At 40.8% G+C, this 25,064-nt stretch overlaps 1 protein-coding gene across 3 annotated transcripts; it reads left to right on the plus strand.

Moving 5' to 3' along the window:
* The first annotated feature begins 496 nt into the window (after positions 1-496).
* On the plus strand, positions 497-24,667 carry kdm5c (lysine demethylase 5C). 3 transcript variants are annotated; one of them, XM_085392788.1, is made up of 29 exons: positions 497-1,467; positions 2,688-2,835; positions 3,455-3,532; positions 3,644-3,766; positions 3,912-4,082; positions 4,213-4,347; positions 6,884-6,940; positions 12,135-12,258; positions 12,519-12,793; positions 13,038-13,196; positions 13,309-13,428; positions 13,531-13,689; positions 14,435-14,616; positions 14,750-14,912; positions 16,529-16,648; positions 16,738-16,932; positions 17,059-17,240; positions 17,378-17,502; positions 17,601-17,748; positions 17,823-17,913; positions 18,538-18,920; positions 19,036-19,174; positions 19,281-19,460; positions 19,708-19,836; positions 20,020-20,769; positions 20,872-20,914; positions 20,994-21,193; positions 23,307-23,483; positions 23,570-24,667. In XM_085392788.1, exons 2-29 carry the CDS (start codon positions 2,692-2,694, stop codon positions 23,576-23,578), a joined length of 4,761 nt encoding a protein of 1,586 aa, XP_085248914.1. In that variant the 5' UTR covers positions 497-1,467; positions 2,688-2,691; the 3' UTR covers positions 23,579-24,667. The 3 variants fall into 3 exon arrangements, with proteins under 3 accessions (XP_085248914.1, XP_085248913.1, XP_085248915.1); XM_085392787.1 differs by having other exon boundaries at positions 497-1,035; XM_085392789.1 differs by lacking the exon at positions 6,884-6,940 and having other exon boundaries at positions 497-1,035.
* Positions 24,668-25,064: the final 397 nt, after the last annotated feature.

Genomic DNA, 25,064 nt, shown 5'->3' on the forward strand with positions numbered 1-25,064 from the left:
TACATAGAGCCTTATCTCACATGGCTGTGGCTCAGTAGGTAGCCTGAGTTGTCTACCACTCAGGTCGATGATTCAGTTGTTGAGTCCTGCCTAAATTCATCCTACAGAGTGTCTGTGTGTGTATATAAATGTAGTAAGTGTGTAAATGAAGGGATGTACGAGGCTTGTAGTATGAAAGCACTTGAGAGCTTAAAGTGCCAGGAAAGTGCTTTATAAGTACAGCCTATTTACCATAACTTTCTTTTTCACAACAAAAGGGTGTTGCCTGATGATAAACTTTCAGGAAGATCTGCACGGCAATAAATAACCAGGAACCAACCTGGTGAAAGTCTGATACTGTTATTGATTTGTTTGTTTATTTTTTTCATTATCAAGCTTGTCATTTTTCTGCTAACATTTAATGTTTCGTATTCCTTCCGAAATTCTGGAAGAGAACGGAAGAGCACTATCGTGCTGATCATTATCAGTGACTTGTTAATGTGCTGCGGAAGCGCAGGCGTCACAGATGTGAACTTTTTTTTCTTTTTTCCTCCCTTAAATACACAGTGGAACCTCACTTCTTCTGACCTACTTCTTCCCCAACTGGTCGCGCAGCAATTACATGCTTTGTGTTTTGCCTACGTGGGTACTACTTTCAGGGAGTAAACGTGAGAGACGTGAGAGATTTGAGGTTGTACTTCGGTCGTGAGAAAAAAGCTAAGATGGCGTCTCGTCAAGAAAGATAGGATGGCCTGAGGAGAGTAATGATGTTGATCGGAAAATGACTGATAACGACATAATTGACAAAGTTTGAGAACCTCGTTTAGTATTAAACGAACATCAGCAATCCATGTTTTGAGCCCGTATGCTTGACAGACCGGAGTATATGGAGCGCTGAAGCTAAAAAAAAACGGTCAACTTTGCTAGCAGCGGTAGCTAGCCAACTGGACCGAGCACAGCTGGCCATCGTTAGCTAAGCCACCAGTCATCACAACAACAGAGGAAGGAGAGCGGCCACAATCCCTATCATACCCCGGGACATCGAGGTGTCTTCGGGTCAGTCACGGGAATGCAGCGAGATGTTGTAGTGTAATCAGATCAACAGATAACTGCATATCAACTTGCATATATACGATTAATGTTCACTAGCTGCGTGTTGGCGTCGACTTCAGCGACATTATGTAGGTTAGCTGGTCTGCGGCTGTAGTATTGACTTAGTTTTTTCAGCCGCCCAGTTAGCTAACTAAGGCTAGTTACCTACCACTGTGGGTGGCGATGGGACGGAGCTGAGAAAAAAAGTGCAGGCCTCGGTGCTAGCGTTTAGCCACAAGCTGCGTTATCGCCTCTGATAGCCGGACAATAGACACAAATAGAGTTCCTAGGTGACAGAAGACGAGAAATGAATGACACATAGCTAACCCACTATAAATAACGGAACTGGAGGCATTTTCTGATAATTTATTTCTGTCGTTACGCTTCTGGTTGAAGGTAAGGTTCGTTTAAACGGCAGTTATGTTAAGTTTAGTTGGTAGAAGCTAACAGTTGTAACCTAATAGTTACATGTGTTATTTAATAGTGGTGTTTAGATGTTACTCTTTGGCTTCTGTAAAGAGGTTATTGTATTTGTCATATTTAGTAATCTAATCCAGCCCACTCATGAGTGGTGATAGCTGCAAGGCCTTCTGTATCTGAGGGTTCATGGCCTCCACGCCATTGTTTGGGATTAGATGGATGTGAAATATGTTACTGAAGTCCCAGCTTCAAGTTCCTTTTCTATTTTTATTTTAATAAAATAAATTTTTTTTTATTTTAATAAAATAAAAATAGAAACGTTGAAAAGCTAAGGCACTAGATTGACACTTTTTGCAGGCTGGTACAGATATTTAATGTACACATTGACAACAGTGCTTCTTGATCATTTTCATATAGAAATTACTCGTGTGTTTTATCAAATTTAATTATTCTTGTGTAGCCCAAATGATAAAGAAGAACTTAAAACCTTAGCCCCTTCCAACACTGGGCCTTTAGACCTACCAGACCATGGCATTTGTTTTGTTGTCTGATGATGGGGGAGGGGTTTTTAACAAGGAGCACTTCAAGGGTAAAAAACAAATCATAGTCCTGGGATTTCCCAGCATGATATATGTTATTATTAAGAAATGTGTAAACTGTTGTGAATACTAGAAACAGTGTTTTCAACATGATCATCACACATCTGTATATATGTAAACCTGAGAGCAGAATAAGGAAGTGATGATTTGGCAAGACTAAGCAAATAGGCTATTTGTGCACGTATGGGTCTTTTTTTCTGATGTGCAAGTACAATTTACATATCAAAGATTTAACCTGAAAGGGGGGAAGTTGACATTCCTGAATACCTTTGCAAAAATTGACGTCACCAGCCCGCCCACTTGTTCTTATTTTCTGTCAGTGAGAACATTTAATGAAGTATTCAACATGTATGTAAATATGATGATGACACTGAGTTATAGTTTTGTGAGTATTCTTGACTCTGGAGTGTCCTGTAGTATCTATAAAAGGTCATTAGGTCATGAATTGGGTCCGGGGGTATTCAAATTGCTGTGTGTACACTAACAGACTCATGTACATAAAATATTTTTCACATTCCGTATTATTGCTGCCATGCACATTACTAAGTGGGCTAGAGTTTATTAACTTGTATGAATTGACAATTTCCCTATTGTCAGGGCGATGGAAGGGGAAGAATTTGTGCCTCCTCCGGAGTGTCCAGTATTTGAGCCGTCATGGGAGGAGTTTCAGGATCCCCTAGGCTACATCGCCAAGATACGTCCGATTGCAGAGAAATCTGGGATCTGTAAAATTCGTCCTCCACCAGTAAATACTTGCTTATACTTGGTTTATGTTGTATTTATGTATTTAATTATTTTTCTTCAATTTTATTGTCGTTTTTAAATTCCATGACTCTGGAATTTAAAAACGACAATGTACAGTATTAATTAAAATGTCTATGTATGTTGGTCCTGAAGGAGGATTACACTTGCGTTTAGTTGTGTATATGTCCACTAAATCTAATTAGCTTTTTTCATTCATATTTAGGGCTTGGTCAAAAGTTATGCAAATAGGAGCTATTATAAGTGCTAGTCAAATTACCTGCAGTGGTGTTTTTTTTTTTTGTTTGTTTGTTTTTTAATCTGTATTATAATTTCTTCAGAATTGATAAGAGCAGATAGGCCTATTATTGTGGACAGCTTGAGCTTCACTTACTCTTAAGTGAAAGACCTTAACCATCCTTTCTGGTTAAAGCTGTGCCAAGTTCTTGAGCCCAAAAGCCATTAAACCCAAATAAGTCCAAAATAGGCTCAGTGTTCCCTTTCTCCCATGCTCTTTTATTCTTTTTCTTACCTCTCTGAATAGTCTGTTGCAAGATATAGCACAAGTTTGATTTAGCACATAGGCACACATGTTCTAATTGAATGTCTTTCCTACTAAATAGGACTGGCAGCCTCCATTTTCAGTGGAGCTGGATAGTTTTCACTTCACACCTCGTATTCAGAGGCTTAATGAATTAGAGGTGAGTCCCCCCCTCCCCTCCCCCTTTTTAAATTTCTTTATTTGTCAGTAATTTATTTGGGTGGAAAAGGCTATAGTAATTGTGGTGTTTTCCCCATACATCGGTTTTTAGGCGGAGACAAGAGTGAAGCTTAATTATTTGGACCGCATCGCCAGATTTTGGGAGATCCAGGGATCTTCTTTGAAAATTCCACATATTGAAAGGCGCATTCTTGATCTTTTCAGCCTGTCAAAGGTGAGTATAAATAAAAAAATTTTTTAACTCAAAATATATACTATATATATATATATATATATATATATATATATATATTTATTTATATTTTTTTTAAATTGTTCAGTTTGTAAAAAGTATGGGTAAAAATATATTTCTGCCAAAGATTGTGACGGATGAAGGAGGTTTTGAGATGGTCTGTAAGGAGCGGCGCTGGGCTCGCATTGCGCAGAGGCTTGGCTACCCTCCGGGCAAGAACATCGGTTCTCTGCTGCGCTCACACTATGAGAGGATTGTCTACCCCTATGAAATGTTCCAATCTGGTACCAGCTTGCAGGTAATGCTCTACATTCTGGTCTCTTGGTACATGGGGTGATCAGTTAATAGACAGCCTTCAAATTGAGTTTATCTGTGAATATTATTAATAATTTTTTTTTCTTTCCTTAAAAAAACCAAACACTTACCAGCACTGTAAGCCGAAGCACTATGATGGGGAAGATGTGGACAAAGAGTACAAGCCTCACTCCATTCCCCTACGACAGTCAGTGCAGCCACCCAAAATCAGCAGTTACGGACGCAGAGCAAACCGCTGCCAGCCTGATGTGAGTGAGACTATCAGTCCTTAATGCTCTTTGAGTATATTTGCATACCTCTGTGACCAATGACTCTGTTGATGTGTATTTTGGTTACATAAATGGCATTTGTTGAATCACATTTCCAAATAGGCTTGCTGCCTCAAAAAGAAACTGTCCACCACAGAAAAAGTTGTTTGTAAAGCAATGCAAAACTCGTGTTGGTTTGGTTAATCTAGTCTGTTTCAGCAGCAGTGTGGTTTTAATGTAGTCCAATTTAACCTGTGTGTGTGTGTGACCACCTGGTATTCATGTAGTTTTCAGGCAGCCTGATTGGGCTTATTTATAATTATAGAAGGGAAGAAAATGTGACTGTTGTGACTTAAAAAACTTCTTATGTAGAAAGTGTTGTGGTCAAAATAAACAGCAGTACAATCAGCACTGGTTACATTTACTGGAAAGATGCATAAAATTAGCAAGTGCAAACCTAAGAAACTTTTCTAGGAGGACTTAAATTATGCAACTAAATTAGATGTTTACTTTGATTTTTCTATCTTGCATTACAACATTTTAAATCTAAGTGTAACATAGTTATCTGCACATTTTTATTGTTCAATCTAGAAGTAACAGTGAATTCAGAAGCCTGTTCCGTCATGCTTAAATTTTAGTGTCATTTAACAGTTCACTTTCTACTTCTGTGATAATTTTGCATAGAAATAACAGTGCTTCCATCACTGCAGGCACACCATTTACACTGCAAGTGTTTGAAAATCTTATTGAGTGGACCATGCCGTCATGCTACTGTTTCCAAGTCCTTTATGTACCCATGTGAATCAGTTGTATCTGGAAAATGAGAGTGCACCCAGAGCGCATCATAGTTTGCTTATTCTCCATCCTGTCGCGCTGCTTTGCTTTCCTCTGCTGTCGCTCCTCTTTGCACTATTATGTTGTTCTCTGATCTGTTTCTTGCACTTTCTCCAGTCACTCAAGTAAATGCACAGTATATTTTTATTTATTTATCTTTAATAATTTTTACTAATCTGCAACCCAACTTTTGGACAAACCTACATTCACATCTGCTTCTACTTAGATGCAGCATGGCTGCCTGTAGATTTTAATTTTCTTTATTTTTTTATGTGCATTTTTATTTTGCACATTTAAGTTTGAGAACAAACAATTTCGAAAATTAATGTGTGCAGTTGTGACGAGTTAACTGACGGTGATTACTGCCTAAGAATGTCCTTTATATCCTATTCAATGCATGGTTTTCTTTCAGCTTTTATACAGCACTATACTGGGATTTGAACACGTCCAGTTTTGAGCACATGTTCAGACTTGGGCTGGGTAATTTGTCCCCAAAAATCATATATTAAATATTTATACTAAAAGTGATATATGCCTCACAATATTCTTCAGAAGCAACAGGGGGGATGTCAAAAGCATTTTTATCACCAGGTTGCTCAACAAAAAATGTAATAATATTAATTTCATGGGTCCTATTTAAAAGCAGTTTGTTTCTCTGCCACAGTTTACTACAATTTCCAGGAAACTCTGCACTTATTTTAGAGACCCAAAACAGTTTTCACTTAGAGTTCAGTGTGTGTGTGTGTGTGTGTGTGTGTGTGTGTGTGTGTCAGAGCTATAATTGATATTACCTTCAGTCGATATACAAAAGCAGGCAAGAACACCCAACTGAAGTCATTTGTGGCTATGGACGAGGTTGATGGCATCATGAATTTTAGCCATCTATAAGAAATCGATATCAGTGTAAGTGTCTTCACCACTTTACCTGCTGTCAGACAAATCTTTCTGACAAGAAAGGGAAGCTGTGACTCCACCAGACTTCACTGACAACAGCAATTTCAAAAAGGTCACACAGAGTAACCTGCTACTCTTTGTTTTATACTTTAAAAAAATCACTGCCTACCAGTCTGCACTGTATACTAAATGCAGACTGATAGTTTTGAAGTTGGTGACTGACTCTTAACATTGCTTATACAAGTCATCATACTTGGTTGACTTTTGCGACATGGACCTTAAGTCCAGGCGCTTCCTTCCAAGCCCCTTAGACTATGCTGAACTTGATGACTACAAACTGCATAGACATAAACCTTCAAATTTTCCCTCCATGTGGTAGGTGAACTTTGAGAATGAGCATGAGTTGGAGGGTTCACAAGCACAGCTTTATTTAAAAAAAAGTCTCTGTGTAAAATAATTGATATCGCGCTATGTCAATATAAACAATATTGTTTAATTCTGTATTTACAAATATCTCTATCTCTCTAGAAAAGCTAATCTAGAAAAACTTCATTTTTCTAGACTGCATTCCAAGTGTCGTGCAATAAAACAAACCTCAGCTAAAATGGCAATCCTCAGCAGCTCCTATTAGATCTAAAATTTTACATCCTACATAAGATGTGATCCTGGACTCATAATGTCCCACTGGGTTTTTTTTTTTTTCCTCTACAACTACTGGCTGTTCTCTCCAGGCTCTCTCCCTTCCTCTTTCATCTCCTGTTTTCCTCTTGTCTTAGTTTATTGTTGCTGTTATTGTCTCCCTTTGCAGGGTCCAGAGGATCTGGCCCCCCATCCTCTCACCACTGGCTCTCAACTCATCTCTGCGGTACTGCCTCTTGAGCATATGAGCTCCCTTTATGTCCCCACTCTTTTCCTAGACCACCATACCCCCTTTGAAGTTGTCTAAATGTTTGATTTTTTTTTGTTTTGTTTTTATAATTAACCACTAAAACATTTTCATTAACATGCAATCATCCCTTCTCAGTGTGGGGGTGCCAGCCCATAATATGGTCACAGAACTGTTGCCATAAAAAAACCTTCTCTTGTTAAATCTCCATATTGATTTACACTGAATGCAGAGAAACTTCCCTGACTTCTTTTCTTCTTATTTAAGCCCTTTGGTCTTTTTCTTAAAATTGCTCTAGGACTATGAGACCGTGTAGTCTCATCTTGGACGGAAGTGTTTTATAATGCTATCGATGTGTTTCTAGACATTATCTTATTTTAAAAATTCAAGGGGATTGGACTTTGAATACAAGAATGACACTGCTGTTGAGAACCATTCTTCCAAGGCCCTAACCAAATAGGTTCATTATAGACAATATTGACAAACAAATTTTTCTAGTCTCGTTTTTGGGCTGTTGTGCTCTCTAGTCTTCTCTATTTCACTCATGCTATTTCTGTGTGGTAGTAATTGGCTTGTGATGCTTTGTTGCTGGGATGTCTGTGTGCCTTTTCACTTGCGCTGTGTTGGCTTGCTCCCTCATTACAGCAGTTAACAGTGTGACTGCATGTGTTCTTTTTTTGAGTGCACTCACACTGAAGAACCAGCTAGGTTTAATTTAATAGGGTTTTACTTACCAAGCACTATATTTTGACAGCAGACAGCGAAATATTGGATTCTTAATGCACTCAAGCACTAAAATAAATAAGCGCCAATCTGAACATATTGTTGTCGTCTAGGTGGTTTTACCCATTTGAGATCAGGGGGCCTGTACTATGAAGCAAGTGAGGCATATCCAGTATGTCTGTTCTTTATTTGGCTTCACTTGCCCTATCTGCAGTCGCACTAAATCACACGAAGGTGTCTGTCAACTCAATAAGGCAACCCGGTGTTTTTCTGTCTAGTGTTTACAGCATATGTGATTACAAAGATTAACAGGTGCAGTGTTTAAAAAAAAAAAAAAAAAAAAAAAAAACTTAAAAAACAAACAAAAAAACAACAACAAAAAAACCAAAACAAAACAAAAAATCTAGAAATATATTTGCTCTAAAGGCTATTTCTTAATGCTCCTCATGAATCAGAATCAGAATCAGAATGGGTTTATTGCCAGATGTTGAGGTTTACAACATTAGGAAATTGCTGCGGTGCTTCAGTGCAGACAATAAGAATTAAAGTGCTATGTAGAAAGAAAGATATGTGCATGAGATATACATGAGATATATACATGAGAATAAGAATTATGAGTGCTACGTAGAAAGATATATACATGAGTGCAGGTGGTGATCAGTGCCAAACATGAAATGATGCAGTGACACAGCGTAGGGTCATGTGTTAGTGGCGGGGACAATCATGTGGTTATTGTTCATGTGTCCAACAGCAGAGGGGAAGAAACTGTTCTTGTGGCGAGAGGTTCTGGTGGGAAATGGACCGGAGCCTCCTGCCTGAGGGGAGCAGGTCAAACAGACTGTGTCCAGGGTGAGAAGGGTCAGCTGAGATCCGGGCTGCACGCCGCAGTGTCCTGGAGGTGTACAGGTCCTGCAGAGATGGGAGTCTGCAGCCAATCACCTTCTCAGCAGAGCGCACAACACGCTGCAGTCTCTGTTTGTCCCTGATAGTGGCTCCAGCGTACCACACGGTGATGGAGGAGGTGAGGATGGACTCGATGATTGCAGTGTAGAATTGCATCATCGTCCGTGTTGGCAGGTTGAATTTCTTCAGCTGCCTCAGGAAGTACATCCTCTGCTGGGCTTTCTTGATGACTGAGGTGATGGTGGGCTCCCACTTCAGGTCCTGGGTGATGGTGGTACCCAGGAAGCGGAATGAGTCCACAGAGGTGATGGGGGTGTCAGTCAGGATGATGGGGGGGAGTGGGGCTGTGTGCTTCCTGAAGTCCACAATAATCTCCACTGTCTTCTGGGCATTCAGCACCAGGTTGTTGTGGCTGCACCAAGACACCAGACGTTCAACCTCTCTCCTGTAGGCAGACTCGTCCCCGTCCGAGATGAGCCCAATGACGGTGGTGTCATCTGCGAACTTGATTAGCTTGACAGACTGGTGGGTGGAGGTGCAGCAGTTGGTGTACAGGGAGAAGAGCAGAGGAGAAAGAACACAGCCCTGAGGGGAGCCGGTGCTGATGGTCCGGGAGTCCGAGACATTCTTTCCCAGCCTCACGTGCTGCTTCCTGTCCGTCAGGAAGTCGGTGATCCACCGGCAGATGGGATCAGGCACATTCATCTGGGAAAGCTTGCCTCGGAGATGGTCTGGAAGGATGGTGTTGAAGGCAGAGCTGAAGTCCACAAACAGGATCCTGGCGTAGGTTCCTGGGGAGTCCAGATGCTGCAGGATGAAGTGTAGGGCCATGTTGATGGCGTCGTCTACAGACCTGTTGGCTCTATATGCAAACTGCAGGGGGTCCAGGAGGGGGGCCGTGAGGGTCTTGAGATGGGAGAGAACTAGGCGCTCAAATGACTTCATGACCACAGATGTCAGAGCCACGGGTCTGTAGTCATTTAGTCCAGTGATCCTAGGTTTCTTGGGGACAGGGATTATGGTAGAGGACTTGAAGCAGGCAGGCACATGACATGCCTGCAGTGAGGAGTTGAAGATGCCAGAAAACACTGGGGCCAGCTCGTTTGCACAGTGTCTGAGGGTGGCAGGAGACACACCGTCTGGGCCGGGAGCTTTCCGAGCATTCAGACTCCTAAACTGCTTCCTCACATCTGCTTCATGAATATGAAGAGTTGTGGTCGGAGGAGGTGGTGTGAAATCCTCTTTTGTGTGGGGTGAGGGGGCGGGTGTTGCAGGTGAACAGTTTGAAGGTGGTGATGGCTCTATGGAGGGGGGAGAGGTGGGGGAATGAGTGTCCAAAGTGCCTCTATTGTTGGGGTCGGGAGGAAGGAAAGACTTTAGATAATTCTTTAAATTATAGATGCTTTCACAACATGCACTATATTTGACAGAATTGATTAGTCACTAGCTGGTGGTGTTTGTTGATGTTCAACTCTTATTCCCAAACATGACCTGCTCTGTTAGAGGTAGCTTACCATGGCATTAGAAACGCACTATTGGGGAAATTATGTTTCAGCAGTGGTAGCGTGTGGGAAGTCCATTGGCAGCTTTGGACTGCTTGTCTACCTGCAGAGAGCATCTGTTGTTAGATGGGGCAGTAACAAAAATATGCGGTGCAACCGGTCCGAGGGCTACTCTTGCTTGTGTTCTGTTGTTGGTCTATGAGCCAGCCGTGGAGATGAGTAAAAGTTGTAACATACAAAGAGCTGAAGTGAAAAAGTATTAAAAAACAATGAAGTGCTCACTGTAGCCACTGTCTGTATTTTATTACTTGTGATTACTTTCTGATCTTATTCTTTTTGTCGCACTCCTCTCATTCCTGATGAGCCCTCAGTGTCACTCACTTCTCTGGCCCACTTCTCAATCTCAATCAGATTTCGACCAATACGCAAAGTTATCCACATTGAGCAGCATGTAGTTGGGATTTTGAAGGACTGCATGGGAGTACTTTTGTGCTGGTTGAAAATCCTTCTCTATAGTCAAATACTTCTGCAAACAGACACAACCGTGGTAGCGTAAATTAAGCATAAGCGGTGAATAAGCTCAAAGACTTTAGCTCCATAGTTGAACCTGAAGCCCAAACTTTGCTTTGTAGTACAGGCCTCAGATCAAAGAGTGATAGCTCCACAACCTCAAGCCCTTTTCATCTGCTTTGATATCTATTGCGTTCAGTCCACAGGGTTTGGCTGACTGAAAAAGGTGCTTGCATTGTGCACAAGGACAATATAGGTAATGTTTTAGGTGGCCAAAGCTACATTTGTCAGTTAAAGGGAGTACAACTGCACACAGGTGGCAAATATTTTGAATCCTTTTTGATTAAATTTCTAACTTTTTTTCCTTGTAATGTCTTGAATGTCTAAAGAAATTTTGAGTCTTTGGTATTGTTTATTTACAGTTTTTGTGCTGTGATTGGCAATAGTATTGGTATGATATGCAAACATGAACTGTCTTGTTGGAAGACAGGTTGTGGTTTGAATGTGGTTTACTGGATTCTTAGTGCACACCTGTGTGCAAAAAGTGGGGGTTGAGCAAGTTTTCACCAAATCCTTTCATGATTGGGACTGACTGAGGAAACCTCTTAAATGGATGTTATGCGAAGACGTTATGTTTGTTTGGAATGGCTGTTCTAAACAAGAAATGCTTTTGTGTCTTTCCTTTTAAAAACAATAATTCTATTTAATTGTGACATTACGGCCTGTTATGGTTTTGTCAGCGTTGCTGATCATGCATGTGTTTTGTGCAGACTGAAAATCTGATCACTGTCCTAAAATATTCACCCCCCCCCCCCCCCCCCCCCCCCATTAATATTATGTGCAGGTAGTATTTTGATTAAATTGGATTTCTCCATGTTCTAAACCTCCCAGATGCAATATAGTCCAGAATGTGGCTACACTAATTTGTAGTTTTCATGTTTTGCTGTAATGTGATGTCATTTTTCTGCAGTTTTTCTGAAGTTTAAATCATCCAATAGGAATGGAAAACTAAATAATATCTGTTTTTGGGATGTTTTAGTACAGCTTTAGATGCTAAAATGGCTTATCTTTGTTATATGAGCATGAAACTTTGTGTCTGAGATGCATTCCTGCCTTTGACATTGCTTTTCAAAATCCATTTACCCTTTTAAAAAATAATTGTGAATGGCAGCCCTAATCTACTCTGTATGTCTGCTATTGATTTATTTTTGTGTTCTCACCCGACTCGTAAAACCAATAATCAACCTGAGTTGACTAAATAGATGACATAACTTAAAATCCTTACCAGTGCCCTCCACTTAAATGAATGGTTGCATCTGCTGTTGTGTGTGATGGTGATGGGTCTTAACCTTTAAGCTTCACTGTGATGTAGGTTAACTTTTCCTTACTTTCTAACCTAGAATAATCCCTTCTTGTGATGCATTGCTACGCTCTCATGTTTTTAACTGTGTGTTCTGCTTGCTCTTTGTGCTTTGAGGAGTAGCTGCTGTCTGTTTCTTGCTTTCTGATTTGTAAAAGACTTCTTCTTTCCACAGCCTGAACCAACAGAGGAAGACATAGAGAAGAACCCAGAATTGAAGAAGTTACAGATTTATGGTGCAGGACCTAAGATGATGGGACTTGGACTGGTGGCAAGGGACAAGGGCATCAGAAAGAAAGGTATCATTACTATAACTTTATTAAACAGCTTTTTTAAATTTTTGTATTGAATTTTGGCTTTTATATCTTGGCACTAGTAATTCGAGGGGGGGGAATGGCGTGGCACCAGTCAATAATTGGACAGTTGAATAAATGGACATATTGTGAAGCTTGTTTTTTGTGTGCTATAATCATCCAGTCATCTCACACAATATAAATTTTACTTGTCTTGTGATAAATGACCACATCTGACTCTGAGCGATTCTTCCTCCTGTTTTTAGATGAGTTGCCTCAAACTGTTACTGTCAAGGACAACATGCCACCTCCTTTGAGTGACACCTCAATCAAATCAGAGCCCCTGGACCCTCAAGAGAGACAGAGTGATGGGAGCTCATCAGGCCCACAGCTTCCTCCTCCTAGTGTTACAGTAAAGATGGCAGTGAAGAAAGAAGAACCAGCGGAAGAGAATGGGAAAGGACATAAAGAGGAGGAAGATGATACACCTTGCACCAAAATGACAATGCGCCTTAGACGCAATCTCAACAATCCTCAGTGTGTAAGTAGAGTTAGTGATTACTCCATTGTGGCAGTTAAAATTGTGATAAATGTGATATCTAATTACATTATAGCATAAATGATTATTCAGCCCTGTAAACAAGGTAGATGGTATTCTTTAGAACTTTTGCGAGAATCACTGCTTTGGTTCCCAGGAACCTGTTTTGCAGATGTTCGGTTCAAAGTTGGCATCATTTGGCTCCAAGCCTTGTGATTAATGTTATTTTAATCACCGACTTTCAAAGGTGGATTCTTTTGTGTGTCGGATGTGTGGTCGGGGAGACGATGACGAGAAACTAATGCTATGTGACGGCTGTGATGACAACTACCACACTTACTGTCTACTACCCCCACTTGCCGATCCTCCCAAGGGCAACTGGCGATGCCCTAAGTGTGTGGCAGAAGTACGTAAGAATGTTTAAAAGCATGTGTTTGCCTTTTAATCTGCAAGACTCTTAGATGTTTTGATTTTCTTTATGTGTCATCTTGTTTTGTTTTTTGAATTAATGTTTTTAGGAGTGTAAAAAACCCACAGAAGCCTTTGGCTTTGAACAAGCGACACGGGAGTACACACTGCAGAGTTTTGGGGAAATGGCAGATACTTTCAAAGCAGATTACTTCAACATGCCTGTCCATGTGAGTGTATCATTTGCTTTTCATTATGAATCATGATTCCCCCTTCAGCGATTAAAATGGAGAGAGGCTAATCTCTAGCGTTTATATTTTTTGCCTGTATAGATGGTCCCCACTGAGCTCGTAGAGAGAGAATTCTGGCGATTAGTAAGTAGTATTGAGGAAGACGTGACTGTTGAATACGGAGCAGACATACACTCCAAAGAGTTTGGTAGTGGCTTCCCAATGAACAATGGCAAGAGGAAGCTCACAAAGGAAGAGGAGGTACGTGCATTGTTTTTCTTATTTTCTAAGCTCAGTTTTTCATTGGCAGTCTTTGTTTGAGTGATGATTGCAGTATCCGGCTTTAGATTAACTGTTGAAAATCTTGTCAACTGAAAAAGCCGGAAAGTAGTTAGTGTATCCACAAAACACCACTGTAGAATGGATTTTGGGTGAAACTAATCCCCACCTAATTCAGAGTTAAGATGATAAAGGTGGAAAAAAAAAATCACAAACATCCTTTAAAATGTTTCAAAAGTAAAACTGCAGCTACATCATAAAACGTTTTTGTGCTAAATGTACTACAACAGACGCTTAAATGAAAATTGCTGGTAACCTACAGTGAAGACACATCAAAGCTGCTGCTGCACATGCTGTGCGTTCCATGTAATTCTACAGTGTGACGTTTATTTACATTTTCGACTGATTTACTTTCTTTATAATAATTTTTGTCAAAGAAGTCAATTATAATTTGTCGCAGTTCAAGATTATTTAAGTAAATTACTTCTTTTGATTTTACCTTTGGTCCAAAGTACAACAAATGTTTTTAAATATAAATATTTATCAGTATTTAATTGACCAAATGTTTTAATTGAGAAGGAAATGCTGCAGTTTATTCCATTTGGAGAGACAGACACCAGTGTATCTTTGCCATTTTTGCTTTAAAATACTAAATGTTGCCAATCTCTAATCATTAAAGTTGTTCATAACCATGTTTTTTGTTTGTTTTTGCTTTCTTTTTGGTCAGGAATATGCCCGCTGTGGGTGGAACTTGAATGTGATGCCTGTGCTAGAGCAGTCACTCCTGTGCCATATTAATGGAGACATCTCTGGGATGAAGGTGCCATGGCTCTACGTGGGCATGGTGTTCTCAGCTTTCTGCTGGCACATTGAGGATCACTGGAGCTACTCCATCAACTACCTGCACTGGTACAGCATGCTCAATGCATTTGTTCAGGAAGCTTTTAAGTGCAGAGACAGTATGTCATTTGTACGTGTACTTTAGAGAAAGACTAACTTTGCACTCTCTCCCCTTCACTCCCCATGTATCTTCCATCTCTAGGGGTGAACCCAAGACTTGGTATGGGGTTCCCTCTATGGCAGCTGAGCGACTTGAGGAGGTTATGAAGAAGCTAACACCAGAGCTGTTTGAGTTCCAGCCTGACCTCCTGCATCAGCTGGTCACCATCATGAACCCAAATATTCTCATGGCTCATGGTGTCCCGGTCAGTGTCACATCAAATCACATACACCAGTGTTTCCTACACATGGAGTTTACTTTAGTAGGCCTCAGAGGCATTTAAATGCCCCCCACCCTGTCTGAAAAAACATCACCATCCACGATTAGACAATCAGTTTGTTTTTATTTTGAAAGTTCAGTCACTGCTAGACATCTCACACAGGCTGACTCAGACATGATCACAAATATTGAATGTGTATTTAAAAGACATTTTAAACTGAATTCAATGTTAAATGAGGCTAAAACAAGTGGTGGTTTGCATCATACAAAACATTGCGCACACCCAATGTCATATTATCAGTTTGCCAAGTGTGGGTAACGTTGACATTGTTAGCAGAAGCGGATTAACGTCCTCACACCCATGCAAAATGTGGTTATGTATTGCTCTGGTTGAATGGTTACAGCGGGCATACAGCTGCACATTTTCTACTTCAAAGTACAGACAAGCAGCAGTAGTTAGTGCAGCTGTTTTCCACCTTGCCTGTTTACAGCTTCCTGTCACACAGCAAAGATTCCCCTGACAATCTCTGTATGGGGGTGCTGTGGTGGGTGGCATCCTCACATCTCAGAATCAGCAGTACAAATGTTGTTGTGCATTAGTAACATATCAGTTGTTTAACATACTATTGTCATACCGTAGTCATTGATAATCTTCTGCTCTGTTAATTGGCTGGGCACTCTAACCACACTTTGTAGCTTGTTTATGTGCCACTGATCTCACACTGGCTACACTGGAGAAGCACTGATTGTACTGTCCAAGTATTTGTCAGCAACTTGCAGAGTAGGGCTGTTTGATATAACGATATATATCTGATGACGATATGAAAACGTCTATCGTTTCATATTACGCTATCGTTTGTTTCGGGGTGACGCAAAATAAACTGTTTACGGCAACAGACGCACAAGTGACTGTTTTTATGCGTTGTCGTTAGCAACAACAATGGTAAAACCATCGTGTGGCTCCGCCCTCCATCCATCCATCCATTCGCTTCCGCTTATCCTTTTCAGGGTCGCGGGGGGCGCTGGAGCCTATCCGCTTGTTTATTTTTCACATGAACCTTTCAAAATAAATCTGAAGATCCTGTTGAGATTTTTCAAAATAAGCTGAATCACATAAAATAGTATGCAGGGTGTTTACGGATGATAAGCTAAAAAGAGTCGTCAGGTGCTAAAAAATAAACTTAAGAACAGGCTTTTCCTCGCAGCACGCCATGTAATAAATACTCACAAAGGAAAATTGCGGCCATTTGAACTTGCATAACACTCGACTCCAGGTACATGACGCCCAGCTGAAAGCACTTCACACAAGTTGAGTTGACTGAGATTCACAGAATTTACTGAAAATGTAATTTTTGTGTAATATATATCGTTGTCGGACGATAAATGTCTTCTATTGGGATATCAGATTTTGGTCATATCGCACAGCCCTATTGCAGAGTAAAAACATGTAATTTTTGATTGTTAAATGTCTTTGTGGTGCACAAATAAACAATTGCTCATATATGCATATTATATACTGCCCAAGCATCCATCTGGGAAACAATGTACACACGTTAGAAAGATTTATGTTTTTAAATTGATTGCTGTGCTTCTGATTGGCAGGTTGTCCGTACCAATCAGTGTGCTGGGGAGTTTGTCATTACCTTCCCCAGAGCCTACCATAGTGGCTTCAATCAGGGATATAACTTTGCAGAAGCTGTCAATTTCTGCACTGCAGATTGGGTATGTGTGTTTACGCTGTCCCAACTTATCATTTCACATTGCTCCTTCAATATTGCACGATCAGTATCACTTTTCTCTGTCTCTTTCAGCTGCCTGCTGGTCGTTCCTGTATTGAGCACTACAGACGTCTTAGGAGATATTGTGTATTCTCCCATGAGGAGCTCACCTGTAAAATGGCTGCTAGCCCAGAGAAGCTAGACCTTAATCTGGCTGCAGCTACACATCGGGAAATGTTTATCATTGTTCAGGAGGAGCGGAAGCTCCGAAAGAGTCTGATGGAAAGGGTGAGACACAGAAGCAAACTTTATTTTACTCACATATAAGTAAATAATGCCTCAGTTGAATAATATTTATGTATTGATGATTATTTATTGTTCATTTAAGAATATGGGAAACTTCGTTTCTTGCAGGGCATTACCGAAGCAGAGCGTGAGGCTTTTGAGCTGCTGCCTGATGATGAGAGACAGTGTGATAAATGTAAGACCACATGCTTCCTTTCTGCCCTGGCCTGCTCAAACTGTCCCGAGCGCCTGGTCTGTCTCTATCACACTCAGGATCTGTGCAACTGCCCCACTGAAAAACTCTACCTCAGGTATTTGTCAGTTGTTGTTGTTGTTGTTTTTTGCTTGCACGTGTAAATACAATTGCCATAAAATAAATACAGTGGTATTTTTCTTTTCTAATACATCTACCATCTGTGTTATTTTCTGTTATCTCTTCACTCTGCAGGTACAGGTACACCCTGGATGAGTTATTAGCCATGTTACATCGATTAAAAGTTCGGTCGGAGTCCTTTGATTCTTGGGCCAACAGAGTAAAAGAGGCACTTGAACAGGAAGAAGGAAACAAAATAGGTGAGGAATCAGCATTAATTACATAAAGCCTTGAAATTTCAGTAAAACATAATCATTTCAAAAGACGATACTAACACCAAAGGCCTGTTGAACTGCAGAAATTGACTACTTGGAGATGCTGAAGATGGAAGCAGCAGAGAAAAAGTTTCCTGACAATGAGCTCCTCAGAAAACTCAACACTGTTCTTAAAGATATAGCACACTGCCAAGAGAAAAGTACAGAGCTCCTTAGCAATTCAACAACTAGGTAAGATAGAATCCAAGCTTAAGTTTTGCACAAAGCGTTAGGTTGTATGCACTGACATAGTTCTGTTTTTTTAGTGAAAACAGGATGACTCTGGACGAGCTGAAGTCCTTGGTTGAGACGATACAAAACCTGCCCTGTGTAATAAACCAGTTGGAGGGGGTCACGGTGAGAATTCAGAATTATTAAGAAGTTAACGTAACATTTCACACAAAACAAATAATCTTCTGGGGTTTTTTTTCTTTTTCATATTTATGTAATTTACAATTAAAACCTCATTCACAAAGGCTTCAGCCCTTGTGATTGTGAATAACTATCTGACAACCGCCATTCATAAGGGAAAAACCTGTATTCCCGGAACAGTTGCAAGTGGTTGCTAGCTAGCTGTCACTATGTGAAAGTGGTATACTACTCCCCAAGCAGTATTGAAACTTAAAGTGTGAGTCAAACTAGAAATTGATAATGATCGCTGTTAAAATAAAAGTTGCAAATTACTACTTGGAAAGTAAATGCCTAGTGTCTTCATGCAAACTACAGGCGACCTCTATTGACTAAAGCAGTTAGCAGTAACGACGTTTGGGCAGCACCCTCTTTGTGACCAGTTTGATCCAGCAACTTGCCAGTCTGGTGGGGAATACACATTTTTTTCTAGTTATCTGTGCTTTTTCAGGGGCTCACAGACTGGTTTTTGTAGCTGTGTGACTGAGATCTAAAGAAAAAAATCTTGTGATGAGTCTCTGTTTAAAAGTGTGAGTGATGTTAGCCTGACCTCGGTACTCTCTCATTCTTCAGACGGTTCTACGGGCAATGGAGGATTTCCAAAGCCGAGCTCAAGTATTGATCAATGACAAAGATTGGAGGAAGGACTCGCCACCCCCTGAGCAGTTGCAAACCTTGTTGGAGGAAGGGGCCAAGCTGCCTGTTTTGGTTCCAGAGTGTAATTTACTCCAGGGGCTAAAGGAACAGGGCCATTGGTTGGCCAAGGTGAGGTGCACCCTTGGGACAGAAGAAGGTGAGAGGCAGGAAGTGACGCTGGATGTGTTGAGGACCCTGATGGAAGCAGGCTGCAATGTGCCCCAAAGTGTGTCTGTGGAGACCGCCATGGCAGAGCTTCAGGAGCTACTCACGATTGCAGAACGTTGGGAAGAGAAGGCACAGATCTGCCTCGAACAAAGGTGAGACGGGCGAATCAGGCCAGAGAATTTACATTCCCTGCCATAGTGAGTGTTATTGTTTTACAAGTGTTTCTGTCTATTCTATCAATGAATTTTTTGGGTTCTGATCTTCCAGGCAAAAGCACCCTCTCTCCACCCTGGAGGCAATAGTAAATGAGGCCCAACTTATCCCAGTCACGTTGCCCAACATTTTGGCTCTACAGGGGTGCCTTACTCGAGCTCGGGCATGGGTAACAGATTTGGAGGAAATTCAGGTGAGGAAAAAAAATATCTATGTTCTTTTAGCTTACCTCCCACTTTAATGGTTTGACTTATACTTGAAATACCTGCAATTATTAAATAATGTTTGTGTTGTTGTAGAATGGGGAGCATTACCCATGTATGGATGATTTGGAGGGCCTGGTAGCTATTGGCAGAGACCTACCAGTCTTCATGGAAGAGCTGAGGCAGCTGGAACTCCAGGTGACCAGCGCACACTCGTGGAGGGACAAGGCCAGCAAGACTTTCCTGAAGAAGAGCAGTCAGCACAGTCTACTAGAGGTCATTTAGAGCTGTCCTATACTGTTTTGTTTTGTTTTTTTTTTTTGTTTTTTTTTTTGGCATTTATTGTTGAATCGATAAAATAGATGTCTGAATCCCAAAATTGAAAGCAGAATACTTACTAAACAAATAATTATCTGAATAAATTCTTGTGTGTTGAGGTTGTACTAGTTAATTTAATTTTGGTTTGTACAGCGCTGTGACCTCCATGAAATCATTAATTAAACTTGGCGTTCGCCCCCTGCAGGTATTATGTCCATGTGCAAAAAGGAGAGAGAGGCGGGATCAGGCAGGGCCGCCGGATGATCCTTTGGATGACTCTGATACCAACACTCTGGGACTCTCTGCTCAGGACTTGAGGGACCCTGCAGCTATTGTGAGTATTCAGAATATGATTTTGTTTTTTGTTTTTTTGTTTGTTTGTTTTTTGTTTTGTTTTTTTGTTTTTTTTTGGGGGGGGGGGGGGTGTTGTTTTTTTTTTTTTCAGTGTTTAAGTTCCATCATTATTAATGCTTTTTTATGCTAAACTGGTAAATCTATTTCCATGCCCTGTTTGTAGGTGATGGCTTTCAAAGAAGGGGAACACCAGGAAAAGGATGCGCTATTAAGGTTACAGAAGGTGAACATGCGTAAATCTGGACTTAGCATTGCAGGTTGTAAGGAGGACAAGGAGAATGGGAGCTGGGATGATCCCATGGAGACGGACACATGCGGTCTCTCCAAGAACTCTGTAAAAGAGAATGGTAACAGAAACCACACCCCTTCCCAGTCAGTCTGCGTGTGCTCTGGGCAGCCTCGTGCGCCTCAGTTACGCTGCCATCTCTGTAAGGACTGGTTTCATGGTGGCTGTGTTCCTTTCCCCTCCCTACTACCCTCTTCTGGACCACCAATAAACCCCCTTTGCTGGTGGGACTGGGACTCGCGCTTCTTGTGTCCTCGGTGCCAACGGTCACGGCGCCCGCGCCTAGAAACTATCCTGGCATTACTTGTAGCCCTGCAGAGGCTGCCCGTGCGTCTGCCTGAAGGTGAAGCACTGCAGTGTCTCACGGAGAGGGCCATCACTTGGCAGGGCCGAGCTAAGGAAGCACTGGAGACACCTGAGGTGCAGCAGGTACTTCACAGGCTGCAAGAACTCAAAGAAACTCTTCATCGTGAACCAGAAAAGGAGAAGAGCGTGGAGAAGGAGACAGAAGGGAGTTCGGTTATTGTTTTATCCGACTCGGAGGGAGGTGAAGGAGACGACGGTGTCATTGATTTAACCGAGGAGAATTCACCTAAAAAGAACACAAAGGAAAGCAATGGCACACAGGTAAATTCCTCATATCAACTTCTTGTGTATTTTTATATTAAACCAAATCTGAGCTGTCCAGTAGGGCAAAATCTTTAATATGTTTATGTGCCCGTTTGACAGGGTGGATGTGAAAATGGCATCAAAAAGAAGTCAAATGTTACAGGTGAGGTGGCATGTTAATTTTAATTTAACCAAAAGTCAAGTTGTGCACTGTACTGACTGTGTATCTGCCTTCCTTTCAGGTGTAGGGTCTCTGCTGGCCCTGCTGCCCTTGCTAAAAGGTCAGGTAGTGGAACTTTCCCCTGACACCAGGGTCCGGCTGGAGGAGCTGCAGCTAGAAGGAGATCTGCTGGAGGTTTCCCTAGATCAGATGCATACCATCCACAGAGTCCTGCTAGCTGCCTCTGATCCACCCAGAGAAACACTACACACACTCATACAGGTACTGGAAAATAAAGTGACTGTATAGTTCAATTTTAATCTTCCAAAACTCATTTGGTTTCGATGTGCAACTAGAACCAGGACCAAAGCACAAAAAGACTAACATCATGTATCTCTGGCCCCAAAGAATGTGTGGTGTTGGTCTTCTTTGTGCAATTCCTTATTTGAAATGCATTAAGAAAAGAGTCAAATCTTAGAGTTTGAAACCCTGTAAATTGTCAGGTGTTAAAGTTAATACAGTTTTACAGGCAAAGGTTCAGTTCTGGCTAATCCAAAATATTACATCACTGTATTTACTTGAACTTGTGCTTCCATGTACTTCAAGGGCTTTTGGGATAGACGGGAAAGGCAGGAACATTCAGTCCAGGTCTCTGCATTAGCCTTAATACATCTAGGTCAAATGCTTAACCCCAAATTGGTCGCACTCTAGATGCGACCACATTTTTCAGTGGTGCGACTATTAAAAAATAAATAAATAAAAAAATAAATAAATAAAAAAATTGGTCGTGTGTGACCAACTGTTCGGGTAACAAAAAAAATAAATAAATCTCTGCAACTCTCCGTGTGGTCAACAACAGACACACATTATGCCCCTATTGTGGACTAAACCAATCAGAGATAGTCAGGGGCGGGACCTCTCTGATTGGCCGTGGTCCAGTTGAAAGTGCAGGTGGAAGAGAGAGGTGAGTAGCTTGAATAAAGCGATATCAATTCATTAACGGATTCCACTCAAAGACGTAAACACAGAGCGGACCCGACACATCAGAATCAGCTTTGTCTTTCTCGGCTTTCTCACCCGACGGCCCGTAGACGGATACGCTGTCGGAGCTTAGCGATTCTGATGCGTCAGGTCCACTCTGTGTTTACGTCTTTTTTGCACTGATTCTGAGCTGCAGGTTTTGCCTCTCTCCAACCAAAATTCGCAGAGCCAGCAGCAAAAGAAGCAGCAAACTGCGCTTCACATTTGATCAATGTCGTCATAAATTCCCTCTGACTTTTGTGGTTTTGCTTCCACCACGATAAAAATTACACTTCATACACAGCTCTCTCTCTCTCTGTACTTCAGGAACAGTTTCCCGTCTCAAATCTGTTTTCTGCATTATTCATTCGCTTATTACCCACCAGTCTAACGTTGTTGTCTTTTTCTTTTTTCACTTAAATGACCTTGGACAAGAAAGCCTAATTTTTGCTGTTCAATACTGAAGAAATGTAAACTTCTTAAAATTATGCAAAATTGCAGAATATTGTAGAATATTTTTAAGGTTATCTGCTATAAAAAGCCAGACCAGGAAAATCTCCTTCATGTTTTTCTGTGTTTTATTCTCAGTTACTTTCACACAAAGGCATGTGCTGTGATGTTCACAATTCTGATGAAGTCTCACATGTATCAGTACTGATAAATGATCAGAATTATATTTCTGACTGTCTGAGGCTAAATTGAATTGAATCAGGACTTTGAGAACCGGAATCGAATGGATTATAGAAATCAGTGATGATACCCAGCCCTAGTGAGCAGCCTACACCCGACAGAAGTGGATGTAGCTGTGGGTAATGAGAAAAGATGAAAAGAACGATTGATAACTTTTTTGTTAAGTTAAGGCCTGATCCATCTGAAATTCATAGCCAGTGCTCTGACACAGTGCCATCAATCTTTGAATGCTGAAAAAGCACAGTGTATCCAGAAAACGCATTATATGCTGCAATAAATGCAGTGCCCAAGTGTCCCCTCTCCCCAGTGCCTTTCAGCAACAGACAGCAGCAAACAGATTGTCAGAGGAGGCCAAGATGATGATTAAGCTTAAAATTTTCTACAATATTGACAAAGCACGTTAAGCACAAGTTTGTTAGTTAATCATTTAGAAATGAATATTATCTGTATGGACTCCCCCCCCCCCCCCCCAAAAGAAAGTGCACATGTAAAACTGCAGTGATAAGCGATGCGGTTGAAAAATTTGAGTGCGCCTAACTTTTGTGCCGGTACGCCTACATTTTTAAAGTTAGGCGTACCGGTGCACCCGTGTCAAAAAGTTAGTCTAGAGCCCTGATGATTATTATTATTATTATTATTATTATTTATTTATTTATTTTTTTACATTTCTTTCATCATCTCTCAGATTGAGCTTGAAGAGCAGAGACGAGCAGGCCGTGGGCGAACCAAGGACTCCAAAAGGAAGAGGAAGAGCCACAGAGGGGGCAGTGGGGACGGAGGACAAAGGTCACTGGATGCCTCGGAGACAAAGAAAACCTGCCCCTTCAGACACACCCCCTCCCCTGTCCAGACCCATCCTGAGGTATCATATCCCCTTTCTAGATTTTTCTTTTTACCTTGAAATGCATAAAGTATCTTAGTGTTAACCTTTATTTATTTTTTTGATAGATTTTGTGATGCAGTCATCGTTGGAGCTTCGTTACAGTCAGTTAGCCTGAAAAACTGAAGGGACAGGGGCTTTCTGTGCCAGAAGACTGTATCAAGTTACAGAGAGATACAGGACCTCCCCTGTGCTCTGCTTTCCTTCTCACCCCTCATTTATGCATTCAGACACTAAGAGTGGTGACTCTTCTACACTCCAGTATCATCCATAACACCGCAGTATCTCATTTGTCCGGATTTTTTATTATTATTATTTTTTTCTTTTTTGTTGTTGTTGTTGTTCAGACTCTCAGTCTTACCCAAACTTTATTCTCCACCTTCCCTGGACGAATTCTTCCTGTGAACATAATAAGACTGTGCTTGACAGATGTGAGACTTGCCGTAATAGGAGTGTCTTTGGTCTAGAGTTGTCTCTGAGGTCTTTCAGTATGCTATGTTATCCCAACTGTGTTAAAAGCTAGTTTAAGCGAAGCCTGTCACGAGGACCGGCATTTGCAGTTTCTCTTCACTTGAGTCACTTGTTGAAGTTGGATAAGCTATGGGTTTATTTTAGACTGTTGTTTGGGCATGACTCCTGAAGCTGTGCTGCAGTAGAGGATTTTGACTACTGATCTGAGACAACGGCGCCATGGATACACTTTTTTTTTCTTTTCTTTTTTTTTTTTGTAGTTGTTTCAAATCTCGTGTTTGATGCTGTTTTGAGGGGACATGCATTCTAAATAAGTAAATTTTGGGAAGTGTTAAAAACAGGCATTAATGTTTTTGGTGCTACTTTCCCAAAATGTACCTCCACACCTCCTGGCTTCCTCCCTCTCTTCTTCCCTTCTATGCTCTATGCTTTTTTTTTTTTCCTCCCATCCTTTTGACTCCCGGTTTTATTCCTCCCTCTGTCATTCTCTCCCTCTTTGCAAGTTAAGGTTAACTTCACTGTAACTCACTTTATCCCAATATATTTTGTTTCCTTTTGTTCAGATGATTATTATTATATTATTATTATTATTATTATTATTATTGATATTGCAGACACACAGATGTCGTGAGTTTGTGTATAAACTTTTCATTTTACTGTTGCCTTTTGTTTCTTTTCACTCTTGTTAGAAAAATAAAAGGTTTAGAATTGTTTAGGAAACATGGACTGATTTTTCACCTTGTCCTTCTATAGTCATAAAAGCGCTATATATAGAGATGGTATTTTGTTTTTGGGAAAAGATTTACACATAAGTGCCGACCAACAACATTTTCAGTTCTATCTGGAGAGAATTAAGCCTGTTTATTATTATTATTATTATTATTATTATTATTATTATTATTATTATTTTGTAGCTGTAACATATAGATTTCCTATAAATGTAGTTAAACACACTGATTAAGTTATTATTATGGAAGAACTGCTGTAAGGATTCACATTCACTACATGTGTTTTTGTGCTTGTTCAGAAATGTCTGCGAATGAACAAATTATTAGGAGATTGAACCCAGCAGTCATGGGAAGAGAGGCAGGT

This window comes from Rhamphochromis longiceps, linkage group LG20 (assembly GCF_057381845.1).
Source record: "Rhamphochromis longiceps isolate RC_006_pf linkage group LG20, R_longiceps_female_GT1.1, whole genome shotgun sequence".
Classification (NCBI taxonomy): domain Eukaryota; kingdom Metazoa; phylum Chordata; class Actinopteri; order Cichliformes; family Cichlidae; genus Rhamphochromis; species Rhamphochromis longiceps.

Bases quoted from the DNA above. Each gene is read 5' to 3' on its own strand.
- kdm5c (XM_085392788.1), top strand. From the start codon at position 2,692: ATGGAAGGGGAAGAATTTGTGCCTCCTCCGGAGTGTCCAGTATTTGAG. The intron at 4,083-4,212 runs GTAATGCTCTAC...AACACTTACCAG, and splicing joins AATCTGGTACCAGCTTGCAG to CACTGTAAGCCGAAGCACTA. The intron at 17,749-17,822 runs GTAAGATAGAAT...CTGTTTTTTTAG, and splicing joins CTTAGCAATTCAACAACTAG to TGAAAACAGGATGACTCTGG.